This window comes from Spinacia oleracea, chromosome 5 (assembly GCF_020520425.1).
Source record: "Spinacia oleracea cultivar Varoflay chromosome 5, BTI_SOV_V1, whole genome shotgun sequence".
NCBI lineage: Eukaryota > Viridiplantae > Streptophyta > Magnoliopsida > Caryophyllales > Amaranthaceae > Spinacia > Spinacia oleracea.
Genome location: NC_079491.1, coordinates 23,251,833 through 23,272,495, shown reverse-complemented (window position 1 = coordinate 23,272,495; position 20,663 = coordinate 23,251,833). Strand labels below are relative to the sequence as shown.

At 38.3% G+C, this 20,663-nt stretch overlaps 3 protein-coding genes across 3 annotated transcripts; all 3 read right to left on the bottom strand.

The window, feature by feature from the left end:
• Window positions 1-173: 173 nt before the first annotated feature.
• Window positions 174-1,699, bottom strand: LOC110778103 (uncharacterized). The gene is made up of 3 exons (XM_021982661.2): window positions 1,175-1,699; window positions 681-828; window positions 174-588 (listed from the first exon to the last, which is right to left on the bottom strand). Exons 1-3 carry the CDS (start codon window positions 1,595-1,597, stop codon window positions 338-340), a joined length of 822 nt encoding a protein of 273 aa, XP_021838353.1. The 5' UTR covers window positions 1,598-1,699; the 3' UTR covers window positions 174-337.
• A 97-nt stretch (window positions 1,700-1,796) lies between these two features.
• LOC110778102 (chitinase-like protein 1) lies at window positions 1,797-4,691 on the bottom strand. The gene is made up of 4 exons (XM_021982660.2): window positions 4,425-4,691; window positions 3,926-4,328; window positions 3,088-3,247; window positions 1,797-2,512 (listed from the first exon to the last, which is right to left on the bottom strand). Exons 2-4 carry the CDS (start codon window positions 4,311-4,313, stop codon window positions 2,104-2,106), a joined length of 957 nt encoding a protein of 318 aa, XP_021838352.1. The 5' UTR covers window positions 4,314-4,328; window positions 4,425-4,691; the 3' UTR covers window positions 1,797-2,103.
• A 14,408-nt stretch (window positions 4,692-19,099) lies between these two features.
• On the bottom strand, window positions 19,100-20,449 carry LOC130460976 (uncharacterized). The gene is made up of 2 exons (XM_056828821.1): window positions 20,027-20,449; window positions 19,100-19,907 (listed from the first exon to the last, which is right to left on the bottom strand). Exons 1-2 carry the CDS (start codon window positions 20,050-20,052, stop codon window positions 19,586-19,588), a joined length of 348 nt encoding a protein of 115 aa, XP_056684799.1. The 5' UTR covers window positions 20,053-20,449; the 3' UTR covers window positions 19,100-19,585.
• Between the last annotated feature and the right edge of the window lie 214 nt (window positions 20,450-20,663).

Genomic DNA, 20,663 nt, shown 5'->3' with positions numbered 1-20,663 from the left:
AACTTGGGTAGTTGACACTGAGATGATTCTGAGACAACATGTGTAGCTTGAAAAACGTGGCAGGAAAATAACATCACGGACGAGGACAAATGAAACTTGAAGTCTCCTCTTAAAGGAGAAGAACCTCTTTTTTGGTTTTATGAATGCTATGGGAATGTTACTCATCGCAAACCTTAAAGTAGGACTTAACATTAGTTCATCTCAATGACCTTCAATCAAGAATAAATTGTTGCATTAAAAGTACAATTCTAACTAGTAATGAAACAACTAATTACGAAAAGGAAGTACTCCGTAGTATATAACGGTATACTTAATTTAATGGATCCACAAAGACAAATCAATAGTTTTGGAAGGACATGAGATGGTTTCGAGTTGCTTCCAAGATGGGAAGTTTAACCTTTGTTGTAGGAAGGTTTGTGGCACCGTAGCTTTTCTGAGGATCAAAGACTAGGTATGTGATGTGGTTATTATAACCATCATCATCATCACTTTCTTCAAGGAAATACAGGTGTTTCCCAGCACCGAACCCCTCCAGAAGTTGGTACGATCTTTCTGTTTGTTCCATAGTCAAGCAAAAGTCTTCAGTGCCTGTTATATGATTCATTATTATGTTAAATGAAATGTGAAAAGAAGAATAAAAAGATGTTTCAAATAAAAAAGAAGTTGATGTAAGAACTGACAGGCTGCAAGCTCTAACTGAGTTTGATAGATGAAATTGAGGACAGTTGAGAGGTCTTTCTCAAACTCATGAAAGGGTCCCGCTTCTAAATTCAGCTTTCTCAGCTTGCATACACTCTCTCCCATTTCCATCATTGCTCCTTTGTGATTCTGCATGTCACCCTCATAATAATACATCATTACTTACTTAAATTAAGTGATCAACATAGGAAAGGATTCAAAGAAATTATGATCATTATTAGGGTTGTCAATCTTGTCATATCCTCAAGTATGACAAGTTATCCGGACAATCTGCAAACTGATGTTCAGATTTCAAAAGAAGCTGCTTCAGAACTATAACACTTTGAAGATTGCTATTTTAACTAGTCTAAAGTAGAAATTAGTCAGATATTCAAGCAAACAGAGGTAAAATAATGACATTTAGTTTTAGAGAAGAGGTAACAGAAAAGAGGGGATTGAAGAAAAACAGAAGGTGATGAGGAAGATGCAATGTCACCTGGTTGAAGAGATGATAGAAGGCAACGGCACATTGGAGGAGAGCATGAAGAAGGGTACGCAGAGGGTCATTTGATTCAAACCACAGAGATTCAAGCAAGTCATGGCAAGCATAGTATTCCCTTTCATTCAACAGCTTTACTGCTTCTTCAAACCTCGACCACAGAAGGTCGGAGCTACTGCCATCACTTGATTCTTCTTCTTCTTCTTCTTCTTCCTCCTCCTTGAAGTAAATTGAACGGTAAGATCTGAGCAAACGTTTCTGAGCTCTTCCACCATAGCCATAGGGCACGTTGCATTTGATCGGGAAATATGGAAAGAGAGAGTTCCAACTGCACGTGATGAGAGGACGAGGATGGGGAGAAGAAAGGGGGGGTAATAAACTTGGTGAGGCAAAAGCTTGTCTATGCTGTAGACACAGCATTGCTTATTTGCTTAGCTCCTGTCTTCCTTCTGTCTCCTTTGGACCACAAAATGGGATATTTCATAGGTGTATTTGTGGTGAAATGGAACCAAAGGCAGATTATAGACATAAGACAGATATTTCAACTGCTAGTTGCGTAAACGAGGAGTGCTACACATTAGAAATCTAGGTAACCACTTTCAGAAGCCAAGAGAGACAATGAATCAGAAAAAATACTATATAATTATCAACATTTATGGTTCAAAAATCGTTTGATATTACAACATAATTACATCATAAACACATTTTAAAAACTACAGTACTAATAAGTGCAAGACCAGAACCAGACATTCACTTCAAACTTAAACAAGAGGCTACTTCATATTCAACGAGTAAAGAAAAAAACGCACCACCTCACAAGTAACAAATGACATCAAGAATGACCCTCAGCTTATTGATATCAATGAATTTGTGCAGAGGATCAATCCCAAAAAAGAATACAATAGCAAGCATATTATTGCTGACACTCAAGATGAGGAGCTCCCCGAATTTGATGGGTTGAAAGCCTTTTGTTCACCACAGGTGAGATTGGTTCCCGCTTGTTCTGCACCAACACCCATCAAGTCAAGGTAGTGTTGGTAGTGAGACATGATGTTGTTCATATCATCGACCTCACCCTTCCCACAAACACCATCTCCATACAAGATATTCATGGTGATTCCAAAGCCAGGGAAACGGTTTGACAAAGTATCATTCTTTGTAGGCTTCCAATCCCCAACAAAAGCTTGGTGTGCTGATGGTTGTCCTTTCTTCAATGGTGTCATCCACCTCCATATTGCAGCTTGGAAGGCAAGCGTAGCATTCTGCTCTATGTACTCCGGATGATTCAGCAAATCCTCTTTAAGTGCTACGCCTGCAGCTCCATAGTTGTAGTTCCTATGAAAACAGCATCACAAATCACTAACACTTTCCATTTTACAATATATATACTCCATATATAATTACTCTGTTTTTTTCTAACTTGTCACGGACCATATCCATATAATCTCAGAAGATTCAAGCAAGAAATTCAATGTAAACTGTGATAACACTAATCAGCACTTTAATCTTTAGTAACCATCCAGAACAAATTGAGCCTTTTGGACATCACTTTCCATCAGTTAAGGAGTTGTATTTTGCAGATAAGAGAGAGACCATCCAGAAAACATCTATATTGCACAAATATTGTTTAGTAGAGCAAACCCTTTACTTTGATAAAAACCCTATATATCATGAGCTCTAAATCTCTGATTCTCTAGTCTGACAAGTAGAAGAAAACTATGAGGACTACATATAGTACTTATTATCTGTGGGATACAGTTAGAGCACCCCCGCAGACAATCTAACACAAAACCTACACGGCAGATCAAATTGAGTGAATACATACTCCTAATACATTACACATGAGGGAATGGAAACCATATGAAGCAGAATGACAAACAGATGAGAAACAAAACCCAATGTTCACATACCAGTAAATAGGAATAGCTCCTCGGCCATAGTAGTCAGCTCCAGGTGAACAGGGGTAAGTGTACTTGTAACTTTCATCACAGTACTTTTGGCTTGGGCTCAATTCCCTGTTATAGCAAAGTCCCCAGGCAAATGGTCCACCTGTGGCAACTCCATAACCACCTAATACACAAAAAATCATTTTAAGCCTCCATGTGATTGATGACAATGTAAATGTGATCAGCACAACCAATATATTACAACCTCACATTCCACACAGTTGAAAAAGAAACAAATAAATTCAGAGCTAACTATATACTTCACATTCGAATCAAATAGCATGCTTAACAACATCGCAAAATTGAAAACATCCTCGCCAACATTTAGCTAGAAATCATGATATTCAAACCAGCCATCTTATAACTAAACTAAGTCGCAAATGAAGCAACTACAATGTTGTAATCACCTAAAAATGCTTCACTACTGGGGGAAACATATCAAGAAAAATATATAAGCTCAATCATATTCATCCCTCTTTACTAAAATTGTCTACAACCAACTTTTTTTTAATCAAAATACTAATATTAACATAATTGATCTTATTTCCCAAAAGCAGTAATTCCATATTCCACATCAATTATTAAATCAAGTCTATCCCTTCCAAACTCAGAACAATTGTATTCCATTTTAGCTAGAGATCATCATCAATAAACTGAAAAATTCCTCCCAGGAAGATTCCTCAAAATCAATCAGGTAGCCAAAACATAAGATTATAAATAATTCGCAAAATTGAAATAAAAAAAATCGATCAATTGAACAAAATTAAATTGAGAAAATAAACAGAAAAGAGAGAGAAATTACAAGAAGTTTTGCTGCCGACATGTCCAAGAAAGGCGGCGAGTTCCCTCATACCCATAAGCTTACCACCAGTAGTACAAAACCCTAGATGCTGAAACTGGGAAGCAGCAATGATAAAGGATTGATAATCCCAGAAACCAACAGCATGAGCTTCAGGAAGATTCCTCTTGGCGAACAAATTCTCAAACTGATAAACTTGAAAGAAATCCGAAATGGTCTGATTACAACAGTATTTAGACCAAGTACCACACTCCCATCCTCTAGTACACACCTTCTTCCCTTTGACAATCTTCACCTTTGTCTCCTCGGACAAATCCGCAATCGCCAATCCAGCCAATGTCATTATCGTTAGCGCAACCACCGCCATTGCCGACAGTTTCATTGCCGCCATTTTGTTCAACAACAACTAGAATTGAATTGCAATAAGATGAAAGAGTTAATTAAAAAGGAAGAATTAAGAAAAGGATAGATCAGCTGAAAATGGAGGAGAGTGTGAAGTTACCTTAGATCTTGGGTTAGAGTTGAAGGAAAGGAATGAATATGAGAGGAGATGAAGGTGGGCTGTGGTTGTCGAAGAGGAAAGGGTGTGGGGTCAGTAATCAGTATTGATGTGATTTAAGATTCTGGTGAGATCAACGGTGGAGATTGAGTTGGTGGGTTAAGCTTTAAGAACAGGCTGGATGAATTGCATGTAATATGAAGGCGACGACCCAACTCCTTTGCACCGACAGCCCCCCTTTGCCTGTGTTTATGTGAAATTTTGTTTATTGAAATACCTAACTATACAATTTTAATTAGTCTTAAAACAATGATTAATATTTGGTATTTTATTTGTGTGAACTCTTAAATGAGGTGTTTTAAACGGAGTGCATTTATTAGAACGTGTGTTACTGTTGTGTGCCTCGGATGTTCACTTGAGAGTTGAGACTATCGATCGACGGCTCATGTCAAACGAAAAAAATAACAATGATATTAATGGTTGGAATTTAAAATATACTTCCTCCGATTTTTTTTAGTTGTAACACTTTGTTTTTTTTTACAAACTTTTATATAAGGCGGTCTACATAAAAGACCACATTGATGTCATATAAGTTACTCCCTTCGAATTTAAATGTTATTCCCGTTTCCTTTTTAGTGTTCCAAAATAATCTTCCCATTTCTTTTATTTCCTTTTTAATCTCTTCCTTGTAATTTTAACTTTGTAATTCTATTGGTTTATCAATAAAAAATCTTGTAGTCTCATTGGTTGGTTTAAGTTTGGATGGATTAATGAGTTGACATTTTTATTCCTTATATTCTATTGGTTCAACTATTTTTATTTTCTTGTGAAAATGGAATAAAAAAGCAACAATTCCCCATAAAATTACATTAATAATAGTTAATCTTATAATGTTTTTTTCCTTAATAACCGCGTAAAATGACAAACGGGAATAACATTTAGGTTCAGAGGGAGTAAGTAATAAAACCAATTAGTTATGCACGGTAATCAATTAGTTAAGTACTGAAACTAATTAGTTAAGCACTGAAACCAATTAGTTAAGCAATGCAACCAATTAGTTAAACAATCAAAGTGGTCTTTTCGGTAAGGCGATATTACACAAAAGTTGCCGTTGTTTTTTACGTTTATCAATGTATATCTTGAACAACTAATATTTAATTACCGACAAGTAAAAATTATAAAAAATTAATTTTTGCAAAATATATACATTAAGACGAATTTAATAAGATCTCACACGAATATGTTTCGCCTAGAGTATAGATGTAATACCTCGTATTTTTATAATATTTATAAATATATTTTATTATATTTATAAAGCATTTTACGATTTATTATCGTTTAAATAATATTTAAATGCATTTTATTTAATGTATTTTAATTAATTAGAATATTTATTATTTTAATTAATTACGAAACGAATTTAATTCTTGAGTCGGGAAATTAAATGAGTTGCAAATGATTTTTAAAGCTTCGGGTTTTAAATAAAAGTCCAGTTCGTTTTATTAATCAAGCCCAATCCAAACAGTTTCATTTAAATCCTAAGCTAGCCCAATTCATTTAATTCCTAAGCCCAACTCAAATGTCCTAAGCCTAGCCCATCAAGGGATTAGGGAGCCTATAAATAGGACTCCCCATCATTAAATAAACCCCTAAAATTTCATAAACCCCTTTTTGATTTCTTGCACCTCACTCCTCTCCCTCTCTCCTCTCGTCCGCACGCACACACACCCGTGCTCGTGCCCTTCGTGCGCTCGGCCTCACGCCCCGCACACTTCTCGTGCTCTCGTGCCTCGGCCTCACGCCCCGCACACTCGCACGCCCCTCTCCCTCTCCCTCTCCTCGCGCCCAGCGCGCCCCTTGCTCTCTCTTGCTCGCGCACCAGCGCGCCCCTTGCCCTCTCTTGCTCGCGCACCAACGCGTCCTTGCTCTCTCTCCCTCGCGTACGCAGCGCGCCCCTTGCTCCCTCCTCGCGCACATCAGCGCGCCCCTGCTGCCTCTCCCTCGCGCAGCGCGCGCCTGTGCCTCGTCCCTCGTCGCTGTGCGCACACCCACACACGGTTGGTGCGTGTGTGTGTGTGTGTTGTTCGTGTTCGTTCTTGTTCAATTTTTCGCCCAATCACCCTAGTTCGTGATTGTTCCGTGCTATAGGCCGGATTGGTATAATTCTCTTCTTCCTTACCTATTCTATTTAAATTCCGTATTTTAAATTATTATATTAATATTGTTTTGAGTAATTAAAATGCTGGGAACCGGTTATGAATACCGTGGTTTGAGGATTTGTGTGTTGTGATTCATTAGGTTTGTTTTAATTATTAAAGGATGAATTTTCAGATTTGTTTATTTAATAAAACATGGATTTTTATGATATTAAACTAGTGTTATTGGGATTTTCAGGTTAGGGTTTTAACCTAGACCTAATGAGTCAATTGATTAGCATAATTAGGTGATGATTTTAATTATGATAATCAATTATATTTTCAGATTTGAATAAAGGTTTAAAGTGTCGATTTTTATTGATTTAAAAGGCGGAAAAAGTATGTTTTCGTACTAGGGATTGATTTTGCAAATTGAGACGTTTTTATTATTGAAAAACGATTGAATTCTAAAGTCTAAAGGAGGTTTTAATTTTTATAAAGTTGCTGGAAATTTAATGAACATGGAAATAATTTAAGTTTCATTATTTTGATGATAGGAGGTGATTTCTAGTTGAGTGCTCGTTATTGCAAAGTGGCCCCTACGCTTAGGTATTCAAGGTACATACAAGTCTAGGGCGACCACACCTTTTTGTCAATGGCATTACATGATTGTTGATGTTGTGAATTACATTATGTGGAATCGTGTCTATTTTGATAAACGAGCATGTGATTTGTGATGTTGGATTTGTTGGATTAATTGTTGAACAAGCATGTTGAAATTGTTATGAGTATGGATTTCATTGTCAATCATGTTGTTCAATATTTATGCATGTATGGTTCAATTCACATGCAAGGGATGGATTAATTGTTTGTATGCTATTGTACGGGATGTCTAGCATACTTTGAGCCATTTATTTGTACCTCGTTGTACTATTTATTTTACCACATGTGAAGGGTTAGTTCACGTAAGCCACCGCACATGTAGGGTTCAGTTGGGAATATTATATATGAAATGAATTAGGATTTGTCGTGCAAGGCCACAACCCTCATGTTAATGTGCATGATGTGGAATCTCACTTTGGTGAGGAGGAACATGGTAGTAATATCACAAGTGTCTTGCTTGGTTGATCACAAGTCTTAAAGCATTAAAATAAGATTGTTTTGGTTGTCGTTTATTAATTGTATATATGCATGTTGTCGAGTCTTGAGTTCGCCTTTATTAAAATATTAATAAACGTAAAGTGCAACCAGAACAAGCTTCAAAACTCTTGGAACGTATATACCTTGAGTATGAACAATGGGGGGAGTCTTGCCGGAAAGCTCGTACTCCTACTAATGATACAAGACGTTGTTTCATTTATATTATGCGCAGGAATTCCGTCGGTATGGCCCGACACTCGGTATGGCCCGATTGTATTATTATTATATTTGGTGTTTGGTTGGCTCCCATCACCTTTTCCCTTTGTGGATTATTCTTTTGGCCCGTTCGAAGCTTATTCTAATTAAATTGTGAGTCAAGAGTCGAGTCAAGAGTCGAGTCTTGTATCTCATGATTGTTTGAATTGTTATTATATGGCTTTTGCATGTTGATTAATACTTAGTGAGTGATGCATGTTTTAGTTTCATTTACTCTATGCTTGTAAGTACTCAGCTTTTGCTGACTACGTGCTTTGTGTGTTTCCGGTCATGGCCTTTGCCTTAATGACCCTATGATGATCCATCATTTGCACTTGCATTGTTGGGGAGTAGAATAATATAGTAGGTTGGTAGATCAAGTACGATCGAAATCACGTGGCTTGGGATGATTGAGAGAGTTGCATGCTTTCGTTCTTTGAAACTATTTTATTTAACTTTATTTTAATTATGTTTGAAATATTTGAATTACTTATACTTTGGGTTTTGGGCCATTATGGTTCCAAATTGTAGGAGGCCTCGATATTTTATTAATTATGGTTTTTAAAAGTTAGTTGACATTTAATTCCGCTGCGTAATTCTTGTAATAGCCTTAACCGTTATCACGGTGGCGGTAATGCTTTAGTAATTCCTTTATTTTAAGTTGGAAAATGGTTTTATAAAAGCAAGGAATTATTAGGGTGTTACAATAGATCATCAAAAATAAACAAAGTACATTATGTGAATAGTACAAAAAATCAAGTGTTACAACTATTTTGAATCGGAGGAAGTATATCAATTGGGGTTTTGTCGTAAGTGATTAAGGCTCTCTTACTACTTTGTAGGGGAATACAGTTAAACATAATAACATGTGCGGAACAATCCCCAAAGCCAGGAAACATGTATAAAGCACAGATTAAGCATACTTACATTCGAAGCGTGTTTTCAACAATAATCCGTCAACGAACACGAACAAAGAACTCCAATTGTCGTTCCTCTACTTGGTTCACCGACACGATCAGATCCGTCTTGATAATCGTAGCTTAGAAAATTAATCAAGATACTTTTCTTTTTGGGAAGAACTCGCTTTGGAGGCACAGAGAGAATTAGGGTTCTCTATGTCTCTAGGGTTTTTTGAGTAATCTGAATTGTGATTGCAGTAAGTTGGAAATTAGGTCATAAGGTTATTTACATAACCTTACTAACCGACCAAGCCATAAGGCAAGGCCAGCTAGCAAGCCCGCGCAGCATCACACGGACACGCACAACGAGCTGGGCCGTGGGCCGCGCTGCTGCTGCTGTGTCGTGGTCTTGACCCGCGCGCGCACACAGCTGCTCGGCCATGGGCCAGCGCTGTTGTGTCGCTTTGCTTGCTTGCCTAGCGCGCGCGCCCATGGGCCTTGAGTGCTTCGTGCACTCGGCTCGTGGGCCGCTCCTCGTATCCGCGTTTAATATATTTTCGATATATTATTTATCGTTTCGTATACGACGAATCACCGTCGTACGATACGATTTATTCGTTTCGCCTAGCTTACGAATATTCGCGATACAATATACGATTCCGATGCAAGGTCGTATCGTATAATACGTTTCCAACTTAAATCCCGAAAAGCTATTAAATGAATTTCCGATTCATTTAATCCGGTGATCTGTTACGTGTCATTGGTGTGACCTTGTAGGTTCAGTCAAGAGTAAGTTGTGAGTTCAATATCCATTAGAACTCACTGATCGGAAGCATTGCTCCAGCTAGCTGTTCCGATCACTTGATCTCACTGAATTCATTGTTCGCAATTAATCTGAACCTTGGTATTAGACTTAATGCACCTTGGGTGAAGGACATATTTCCTTCAATCTCCCACTTGTCATTCAGACAAGTGTGCATCCACATTCCTTTGTCGCTTAGTGTTACTTACTGAACATAAGGTAAGATCCAAGCCATCCTTATTAGGTCCAGAAGTGTTTCTCGGATTACAGAGTTCAACTGTCAAACTTTTGCAAAAGGTTAAGCCTAACCATTCTGAGCACGGCCATGCATTTTACAGTATCTAACTCTCCGAGAGGCCTTGTTACACAACAACACCATATCCTATCAAAGATAGGAGGACAATCCATTCTTGCAATCTATGAACACTCACTTTGATTCATAGTACGCCCAATAACTGCTTTTATAGCCTCCTTTTACGGTGCGACGTTTAGCTAGTATCAAAGCAAACTAATTCTCAAATGAGCAGACATAATCGCTCATGTTCTGAGGAACGGTTTCTAATCACCATTAATGAGAACTACCTATGACATGACTTTAATCTCTTAAAGCGTTCTCATGGTCAATCCAATACAAGATCCAATAAGTATCTATGCAAAAGATTCTGACATCCAGTCACTCTAGTTCAAGAAACAGAACTAAGTAATCTACTTGCAATCTAATCTTCATTAGTCATTGGTCGTCCGGCCACCTTTCAATGACCTGGATTAGGGATCCTTTGTGACTTCAATATTCAAGTTCACTTATGGGTGTTTCTTTGCCAAAGAATCCATCTTGACATCCCATTTGAATGATTTGAATCACATGGACTTATCATTTAATTCTAAACCACAATTAAATGAATATGAAATAATAAATTTCATAAATATGAAATGGTTAAACCAATTGTTTTAAAAATAGATCTAACAGATGTTCTAAAACAATACTTAGAAAATCAAAGCCATTCTCCAACATGCTTGATTCCCATGGTTGCTACATGTGCGTTGTGTTTCACTTGTGGCAACGATTTAGTCAATGGATCCGCGACGTTGTCGTCAGTTCCAACCTTGCAAATCTCGATTTCCTTTCTTTCAACGATCTCTCGAAGTATATGAAATCGCCGCAGTACGTGCTTGAACTTCTGGTGGCTCCTAGGCTCCTTTGCCTGGGCAATGGCTCCGCTATTGTCACAATACAAAGCCACTGGTCCTTTAATGGAGGGGACAACACCAAGTTCTTCGATGAACTTCCGAATCCAAACAGCTTCCTTTGCTGCTTCTGAGGCAACAATGTACTCGGCTTCAGTTGTAGAATCCGCAATAGTGCTTTGCTTAGCACTTTTCCAGCTTACTGCTCCGCCGTTGAGGCAGAACACAAACCCAGACTGTGATCTGAAATCATCTCTGTCGGTTTGAAAGCTTGCATCCGTATAGCCCTTAAAAATCAACTCATCTGTACCACCATAAACCAGAAACTGATCCTTGTGTTAGGTTATGATTCATATGACAAAACATAAATCATGCGGAAAAACCATAAATCCAGGAAAGCATATTATTTACACATAATCATTTAGCATAGTTTAGATGCATACACTTTGTTGCGTGCCTTCCCTAGCTGCGCCCGAACCGAACAAGAACAAGTCTTTAGGACTCCAAATGTCGTCCCTCCATAGATAGTCCACAGCACGTCCGGATCCGCCTTAAGCTTGACCAACTAGGATCGCCCTTAAGGTACTTAGAATTTTCGGCTATTGTAGGCAATTGTATGACTGAATTTTTGCTCTCAAAAATCACTTTGAATACTTTTTGTATCTATAAATTATGACCCTAGGCACCTATTTATAGAGGTATGGAAAAGGAACTGGAATCCTATTAGGATACGAATTAATTAAACTAGAATCCTAATAGAATTCTTATTTAATTAATTCATCCTTTTAGGTTCAGGAATTTAATCATATGTCGAAGCCTGATAGCTTTAGGATTCGTATAGCACACAAACACACACACGCACACACAGCAGCCCACGAGGGGCGCCATGCGCGCGCGCGCAGCCCGCGAGCTCGCAGCCCATTGCCACGAGGCCCACACGCTGCAGCAGCCTTGGCGCGCGCTGGGCCTGCCTTGCGGTGGGCCTGGCGCAGCCTTGGCTAGTGCGTTGTGGTGCGCTGGCTTGCTGGGCGATGGCCCGGCTTCGTGCTGGGCCTTCGTCTGGCAGGCCTCGTCCGATGCTAATTCGTACGATACGCTTCCGATTAATTTCCCGATTCCGGAATTCATTTCCGATACGAACAATATTTAATATTTCCGATTCCGGAATTAATTTCCGTTTCGAACAAATATTTAATATTTCTGTTTCCGGAATTATTTTCCGATTCCGATAATATTTCCGATTCTGACAATATTTCCGTTTCCGGCAATATTTCCGATTCCGGCAATATTTCCATTTCCGATAATATTTTCCGATACGTACCATGTTTCCGTTTCCGGCAACATCTACGACTTGGATAATATTTATATTTCCGATACGATCCATATTTCCGTTTCCGGCAATATCATCGTTTCCGGAGTATTCATTTCTTGCCTTGTGACGATCTCAGCTCCCACTGAAACCAAGATCCGTTGATTCCGAATATCCATAGATGGAGTATTTAATGCCATTAAATACTTGATCCGTTTACGTACTATTTGTGTGACCCTACGGGTTCAGTCAAGAGTAAGCTGTGGATTAATATCATTAATTCCACTTGAACTGAAGCGGCCTCTAGCTAGGCATTCAGCTCACTTGATCTCACTGAATTATTAACTTGTTAATTAATACTGAACCGCATTTATTAGACTTAATATTATATGCATACTTGGACCAAGGGCACTATTTCCTTCAGTCTCCCACTTGTCCTTAGGGACAAGTGTGCACTTCCTAATTCCTTTGTCGCTCGATGCTTGCTCTTGAACATAAGGTAAGAGTTGTCATCCTTATGATGTCCAGAGGTGTTCCTCCGTTTCAGAGTTCAACTGATCAAATAAACAGATAATCATAGCCTATGATTCATCCGAGCACGGCCATGCATTTCACAGTTTCTAGCTCTCCGAGTGGCCTTGTACAACTTTTAAGCATCTCATCCCGATTTATGGGAGGACAATCCCAATCTTGCGATCTTGAGATTAGACTTCGTTTGATAGGTGATTACCTGAGCGTTGCCTTTATAGCCTCCTTTTACGGTGCGACAGTTGGTCAACGTCAAAGCAACCAGTTCTCAAACAAGTAATCTCAAATCACTCAGGTATTGAGGATTTAGTGTCTAATAATTTTAATGAAATTTACTTATGACAGATTTTCATCTCTTACAGTAAAGTTTCATAGGTCTTGTCCGATACTAGTCTTCCCAAAGTAAGTATCTATGCAAATGATTATGACATTGCCATGTCCACATAGTTCAAGAAACAGAACTACTAGTCATCTTGCATTCTAATCGTCTAACGTTTTTCTATGCGTCCAATTTTATAGAAAACTCCGACTAGGGACCATTTTCAACCTTTGACATTCAAGTTCACTTGATAGACATTTCTTAGTCACAGGACTGGTCCTGACAGTCTATCTTGAATATATCGTCAAATTGAAGGGACTCATCATTTAATAAACCACAAATTAAATGGAAAAATGAATTCTTTTCATTTATTGTGAATGATTAACCAATAATGTTTTACAAAGATTTAAACTCTAAAACTTTAAAAACATTAAACAGGGATATCAAAGCCATTCTCCAATATGCTTGATTCCCATAGCTGCAGTGTGCGAGTTGTGCTTCGCCTGCGGCAGAGGTTTAGTCAATGGATCTGATATGTTGTCATCAGTTCCAATCTTGTTTATCTCGACTTCTTTTCTTTCAACGAACTCTCGTAGAAGGTGAAATCTACGAAGTACATGCTTGACTCTCTGGTGGTGTCTAGGCTCCTTTGCCTGTGCAATAGCTCCGTTATTATCACAATACAGGGCTATTGGTCCTTTAATGGAGAGGACTACACCAAGTTCACCTATGAACTTCCTTAGCCATATAGCTTCCTTTGCTGCTTCATGTGCAGCAATGTACTCCGCTTCAGTTGTAGAATCCGCAATGGTGCTTTGCTTAGCACTTTTCCAGCTTACTGCACCTCCGTTGAGGCAGAAGACAAACCCAGACTATGATCTGAAATCATCTTTGTCGGTTTGGAAACTTGCGTCTGTATAGCCTTTAACAATTAATTCATCATCTCCACCATAGACCAGGAAGTCATCTTTGTGCCTTTTCAGGTACTTCAGAATATTCTTGGCAGCAGTCCAATGCGCCTCTCCTGGGTCTGACTGGTATCTGCTCGTAGCACTGAGTGCGTACGCAACATCCGGGCGTGTACATATCATAGCATACATTATTGAACCAATCAATGATGCATATGGAATCCCATTCATTCGTCTACGCTCATCAAGTGTTTTTGGGCACTGAGTCTTGCTTAGAGTTATTCCATGAGACATGGGTAGGTAGCCTCGCTTGGAGTCTGCCATCTTGAACCTATCAAGCACTTCATTGATATAAGTGCTTTGACTAAGTCCAATCATCCTTTTAGATCTATCTCTGTAAATCTTGATGCCCAATATGTACTGTGCTTCTCCTAGATCTTTCATCGAAAAACATTTCCCAAGCCAAATCTTGACAGAGTTTAACATAGGAATGTCATTTCCGATAAGTAATATGCCGTCGACATATAATACTAGGAAAGCAATTTTGCTCCCACTGACCTTCTTGTATACACAAGATTCGTCTGCGTTCTTGATGAAACCAAAGTCACTGACTGCTTCATCAAAACGTATATTCCAGCTCCTGGATGCCTGCTTCAATCCGTAGATTGACTTCTTTAGCTTGCATACCTTTTTAGCATTCTTTGGATCCTCAAAACCTTCAGGCTGTGTCATAAACACAGTTTCTGTTAAAACGCCGTTTTAAGAAAGCAGTTTTGACATCCATCTTCCATATTTCGTAATTGTAATATGCAGCGATTGCTAACATTATCCGAATAGACTTTAGCATTGCAACTGGTGAAAAGGTTTCATCGTAATCCACACCGTGGACTTGCCTGTAACCTTTTGCAACCAATCTAGCTTTGAAAACTTCAAGTTTCCCATCCTTGTCCTTTTTCAGTTTGAAAACCCATTTGCTTCCAATGGCTTGGTAGCCATCTGGCAAATCGACCAAATCCCATACTTGGTTTTCAGACATGGAGTCTAATTCAGATTGCATGGCTTCTTGCCATTGCTTGGAGCTAGGGCTCGTCATAGCTTGTTTGTAAGTCGCAGGTTCATCACTTTCAAGTAATAGAACGTCATAGCTCTCGTTCGTCAAAATACCTAAGTACCTTTCCGGTTGAGATCTATATCTTTGCGATCTACGCGGGGTAACATTTCTAGATTGACCATGATTCTCACCAGATTTTTCTAAAGATCTCTGAGTTTCATCCTGAATGTCATCTTGAGCATTCTCTAGAGTTTGTTGTTCGACTTGAATTTCTTCGAGGTCTACTTTTCTCCCACTTGTCATTACGAAATGTGATCTTTCTCCAAAAAGACACCATCTCGAGCAACAAATACCTTGTTCTCAGATGTATTGTAGAAGTAATACCCCTTTGTTTCCTTTGGATAGCCCACAAGGATACATTTGTCAGATTTTGGATGAAGTTTGTCTGAAATTAATCGTTTGACGTATACTTCACATCCCCAAATCTTAAGAAAAGACACATTTGGAGGCTTTCCAAACCATAATTCATATGGAGTCTTTTCGACAGCTTTAGACGGAGCTCTATTTATAGTGAGTGCAGCTGTATTTAGTGCATGTCCCCAAAATTCTAATGGAAGTTTGGCCTGACCCATCATTGACCTGACCATGTCTAGCAAGGTTCTGTTCCTCCGTTCCGACACACCGTTCCATTGTGGTGTTCCAGGAGGAGTCAATTCTGATAGAATTCCACATTCTTTCAGATGGTCATCAAATTCATAGCTCGGATATTCACCGCCTCTGTCAGACCGCAGTGCCTTAATCTTCTTGCCTAATTGATTCTCTACTTCACTCTGAAATTCCTTGAATTTGTCAAAGGATTCAGACTTATGCTTCATTAGGTAGACATAACCATATCTACTGAAGTCATCAGTGAAAGTGATAAAGTAGCTGAAACCACCTCTAGCATTTGTACTCATTGGTCCACATACATCTGTATGGATTAAACCCAATAGTTCATTTGCTCTTTCTCCAACTTTAGAGAAAGGTTGCTTTGTCATTTTGCCAAGTAAACATGATTCGCATTTACCATAATCCTCTAAGTCAAATGGTTCTAGAATTCCTTCCTTTTGAAGTCTTTGTAAGCGTTTCAAGTTTATATGGCCTAATCGACAATGCCACAGATAGGTGAGATCTGAATCATCCCTTTTGGCCTTTTTGGTATTTATGTTATATACTTGTTTGTCGTGATCTAATAAATAAAGTCCATTGACTAATCTAGCAGATCCATAAAACATCTCTTTAAAATAAAACGAACAACTATTGTCTTTTATTAAAAAGGAAAATCCCTTAGCATCTAAGCAAGAAACTGAAATGATGTTTTTAGTAAGACTTGGAACATGGAAACACTCTTCCAGTTCCAAAACTAGCCCGGAGGGCAACGACAAATAATAAGTTCCTACAGCTAATGCAGCAATCCGTGCTCCATTTCCCACTCGTAGGTCGACTTCACCCTTGCTTAACTTTCTATTTCTTCTTAGTCCCTGTGGATTGGAACATAAGTGTGAGCCACAACCTGTATCTAATACCCAAGAAGTTGAATTAGCAAGTATACAGTCTATAACGAAAATACCTGAAGATGGAACGACTATTCCGTTCTTCTGATCTTCCTTTAGCTTCAAGCAATCTCTCTTCCAATGCCCCTTCTTCTTGCAGTAGAAGCATTCGGATTCAGAAGTGGGTTGACTGACCTTCCTCTTTACAGATTTGGCGCCAGTTTGCTTAGTTGGGCTGGCCTTGTTGCCACATTTCTTAGCATTCCTCTTCTTTCCAGATTTCTTGAACTTGCCCCCACGCACCATAAGCACATCCTGCTTATCACTTTTGAGCGTCTTTTCAGCGGTCTTGAGCATACCGTGAAGCTCAGTGAGCGTTTTGTCCAGACTATTCATACTGTAGTTCAGTTTGAACTGATCATACCCGCTATGAAGATAATGGAGGATGGTGTCTATAGCCATTTCCTGAGAAAATTGCTGATCCAGCCGACTCATATTCTCAATGAGTCCAATCATTTTGAGAACATGTGGACTTACGGGCTCGCCTTTCTTAAGCTTGGTCTCAAGAATTTGCCTATGAGTCTCGAATCTTTCGACTCGAGCCAGATCTTGGAACATGTTCTTCAACTCACTGATGATTGTGAAAGCATCTGAGTTGATGAACGTTTTCTGCAGATCTGCACTCATGGTGGCGAGCATTAGACATTTCACATCCTTGTTGGCATCAATCCAACGATTGAGGGCTGCCTGAGTGACCCCGTCGCCTGCGGCTTCGGGCATCGCCTCTTCTAGGACATACTCCTTTTCTTCCTGCATAAGAACTATTTGCAAGTTCCTTTGCCAGTCAAGGAAGTTTTTCCCGTTCAACTTCTCCTTTTCGAGAATTGATCGAATGTTGAATGAATTGTTGTTTGCCATATTTAAAACTACAATTGAAAAGAATAAACAAATAAATAACCATTCACAGTTTCTCTTAATAAACTTAAATTCTAGCATACATGCATAATTCAATGTTCATTAAGCATTTTATTCAAGTTATGTGTTCCGGCAGGTGTGAATAAAATGATTCCAAGATCCTAAAATCATTGAAGAACTAAGCACAGTTTGTCGACTTAGTCCTAAAACATCTTAGGTAAGCAAAAGCCTTTTGCTAATAGTCTAGAAACTATTCTTGGTTGATAGGTACGTCTAAGAACTTATTAGGTAAACCTATCGATTTTGCCACGACATAAAAGGACTCCTTACTTATATCGTTGAGTTTCACCAAAACTAACATGTACTCACAATTATTTGTGTACCTTGCCCCTTTAGGACCAATAAGTAACACCTCGCTGAGCGAAAACTATTACTAGATTGATGTAAAGGATATCCAAGCAAGTGTATATTTTGGCATGGCACCTTTTAACTCAATTTTTAAGTTTGGAACTTAAGGCTCTTACTATGTTGGTTCGATTTTAAGTGAACTAAAATCCTTAATCATGCAACATAATTAAGCTTTTGATCTCATGCATTTTAAGACATATTTAAAAGCAATGAATAACTTAAAACATGCATAAGATAAATGTGATCTAGTATGGCCCGACTTCATCTTGAGGTTTTAACTTCAAAGTCCGTCTTGAAAATCTCCGTGGGAGGCACCATTTCTTCAAATAGGATAAGCTATAATTAAAACTAATTACAACTATTTGACGGTACGCATACCATATTTGAATTGAAAAACAATTTGGTACTTTAGACCAACTACATTCAAATTAATGGTACGCAGACCATATTTTCTATCCTATTTGGGCCATACTAGTCACTTCATAACCTGCAAAACAGTACATATACAATATATACCATTCACCCATTCATTATCATGAATGGCCCACATAGCTGGTTAGTAAAACACATTATGCATCACATAAACATTTGCAGCAATTAATCAAGGGCACCAATAATCTACAAATTATTCAGTCCTTATTAATTCTAATCAAGTTGTTTTAACCTTAAGGATTTGTAGACCTAATCAAGAGTATATGACTAAAAAGGGCTCCCACTTAAACCAATAAATTCATATGCTTTACTAATTTTAAACATAAAAATGTATTTCTAGTCTAACCGGAAACATACAAGTTTAATTAAAATTTAAAGCTCATATAAATTTATAATTGAATCCAAAAAGTTAAATTTAATTTCAGTCGTATTTAAATTAATTCATGATTTTAATTTTCGATTTTTTCATGAAATGCCCATGAGGTTTGCAAAAACGCACCAAATACCCTCGCGTCTTTTGAATCACATAATATACCCCCATTTTTTCCCAAGTTTGCACAAAATACCCCTAAACCAACCTTCCGTTAGTCCTCCGTTAAGTCGTGTTTATAATTCACATAATACCCCTATTTATAAACTTATTGCACAATATACACCTATTTTGAAACTAAGTTGCAACAAATACCCAAACTGCTTTTAAACTGCAGAATTTGATTTCTACAAATCGTTCACCTAATTAATAAAATTAATTAACCTAAAAGTTAAACCTGAAACAGAAATAGAAGTAATAATCAAAGAAAATTGAAATGCTCAAACAAAAAATCCAATAAGAAATTGATTGAATTGAATTATAATGTTGGTATACATATCGACTAGTGCATTAGTCACTGCAATACTACATCTAAATCCAGCAGCCACCATTGAGGAACGAACTCTCTTCCCAAGTGCAAGCCAACCATACTCATGAATTTACTTCATTATCTTATACGGGAAAACTAAACTGATGGTTTTGTAGTAACTGAACTTGATGCAACTGTTCGAGAAGCTGCTTTACAGGGTTTGTTGGAACTAGCACGTGCAAAACTTGATGAGACCACTGGACAGTCAATGAGTGAAGATAACAAATTGAAGCAGTTGCTAGAAGAACGTATTCAAGGCATCAGCTTGATGTCACATGAAGAGCTTGAGGCTGCCAAGGAAGAGAGGCAAACACTTGATTTCAGTTTGCCATAATCCAGGTGCACCTGGTGGGATTACTTTCAAAATTCACATTCCTCCCCTTTTCCTCCCTAACAACCACAAACCATGGCGGAAATCCACCACCCTCCACCACCACCACCACCACCCTATGACATCATCGTACTCGGCGCATCAGGCTTCACAGGTAAATACGTCCTCAAAGAATCCCTAAAATTCCTCAACTCATCCTCTTCCCCTCTCAAAACCCTTGCAATCGCCGGTCGAAACCCCACAAAACTCGCCCAATCTCTCATCTGGGCTACCCACCCGACCCCACCTCCCGACATCTCCATCCTAACCGCTGATACTTCCGACTTCTCTTCTCTTTTGAAAGTGAATTTTGAAAGTGAATTGAGGAATGTGAATTTTGAAAGTAATCCGACGAATGAACATTTCATAATTTCCGAAGTGTTCGCATTTTGAGAAACCCTAAAAAATTTTTACCAAAAATCAGTAAAATTTTTACCAAAAATCTGAAAATAATTCTCACTAACTACAAAATTGTACAGAATTAACAAAAAAAAAACAAAAGGAGAGATATTAATTACCCAAGCAGATCATAGCAATCGTCCATTCGTCCTCATCACCGTAGATTGAAATGGAGGGAGTGATGAGAAGGAACACTGAGAGAGCGAATGTGAGTGCGTAACACCGGATCACTGCCGGCGGCCAGAGAGCAGGAGGATCTACCCAGAATTACTGGGTTTCGAGTAGGTTGAAGCTTGAAGAACAGGGGAGAAGAGAGAGAAATAGAAGAATATGAGATTTTTTTTTTTTGAGTTTCTGTCAAAGGGAAGGTAAGTAAATGGGGGTCATAACACAATTAAGGGCAAAATAGTAAAACTCCACTAACGGTAGACTAACGCCGTTAACTGTTAGGTGCATCTCATGAACAGTACGGATAAATAGGGGTATATTATGTGAATCGAAACACGCGAGGGTATTTGGTGCGTTTTTGTAAACCTCGCGGGTATTTCATGAAAAAACCGTTTAATTTTAGTAAAATAATTAGAATAAATAAAATTTATTATAATTACAATATTCAAAATTAAAATCCAAGAAAATAATTTAAATTATTAATTTTAAAATTAATTAAAATTACGTAAACTGAAAATTTCAAATTAAAATTTTAAAACGATCTAATCGCAACGCAACAATCCCACGCAACGCACGCCCATGGGCCAC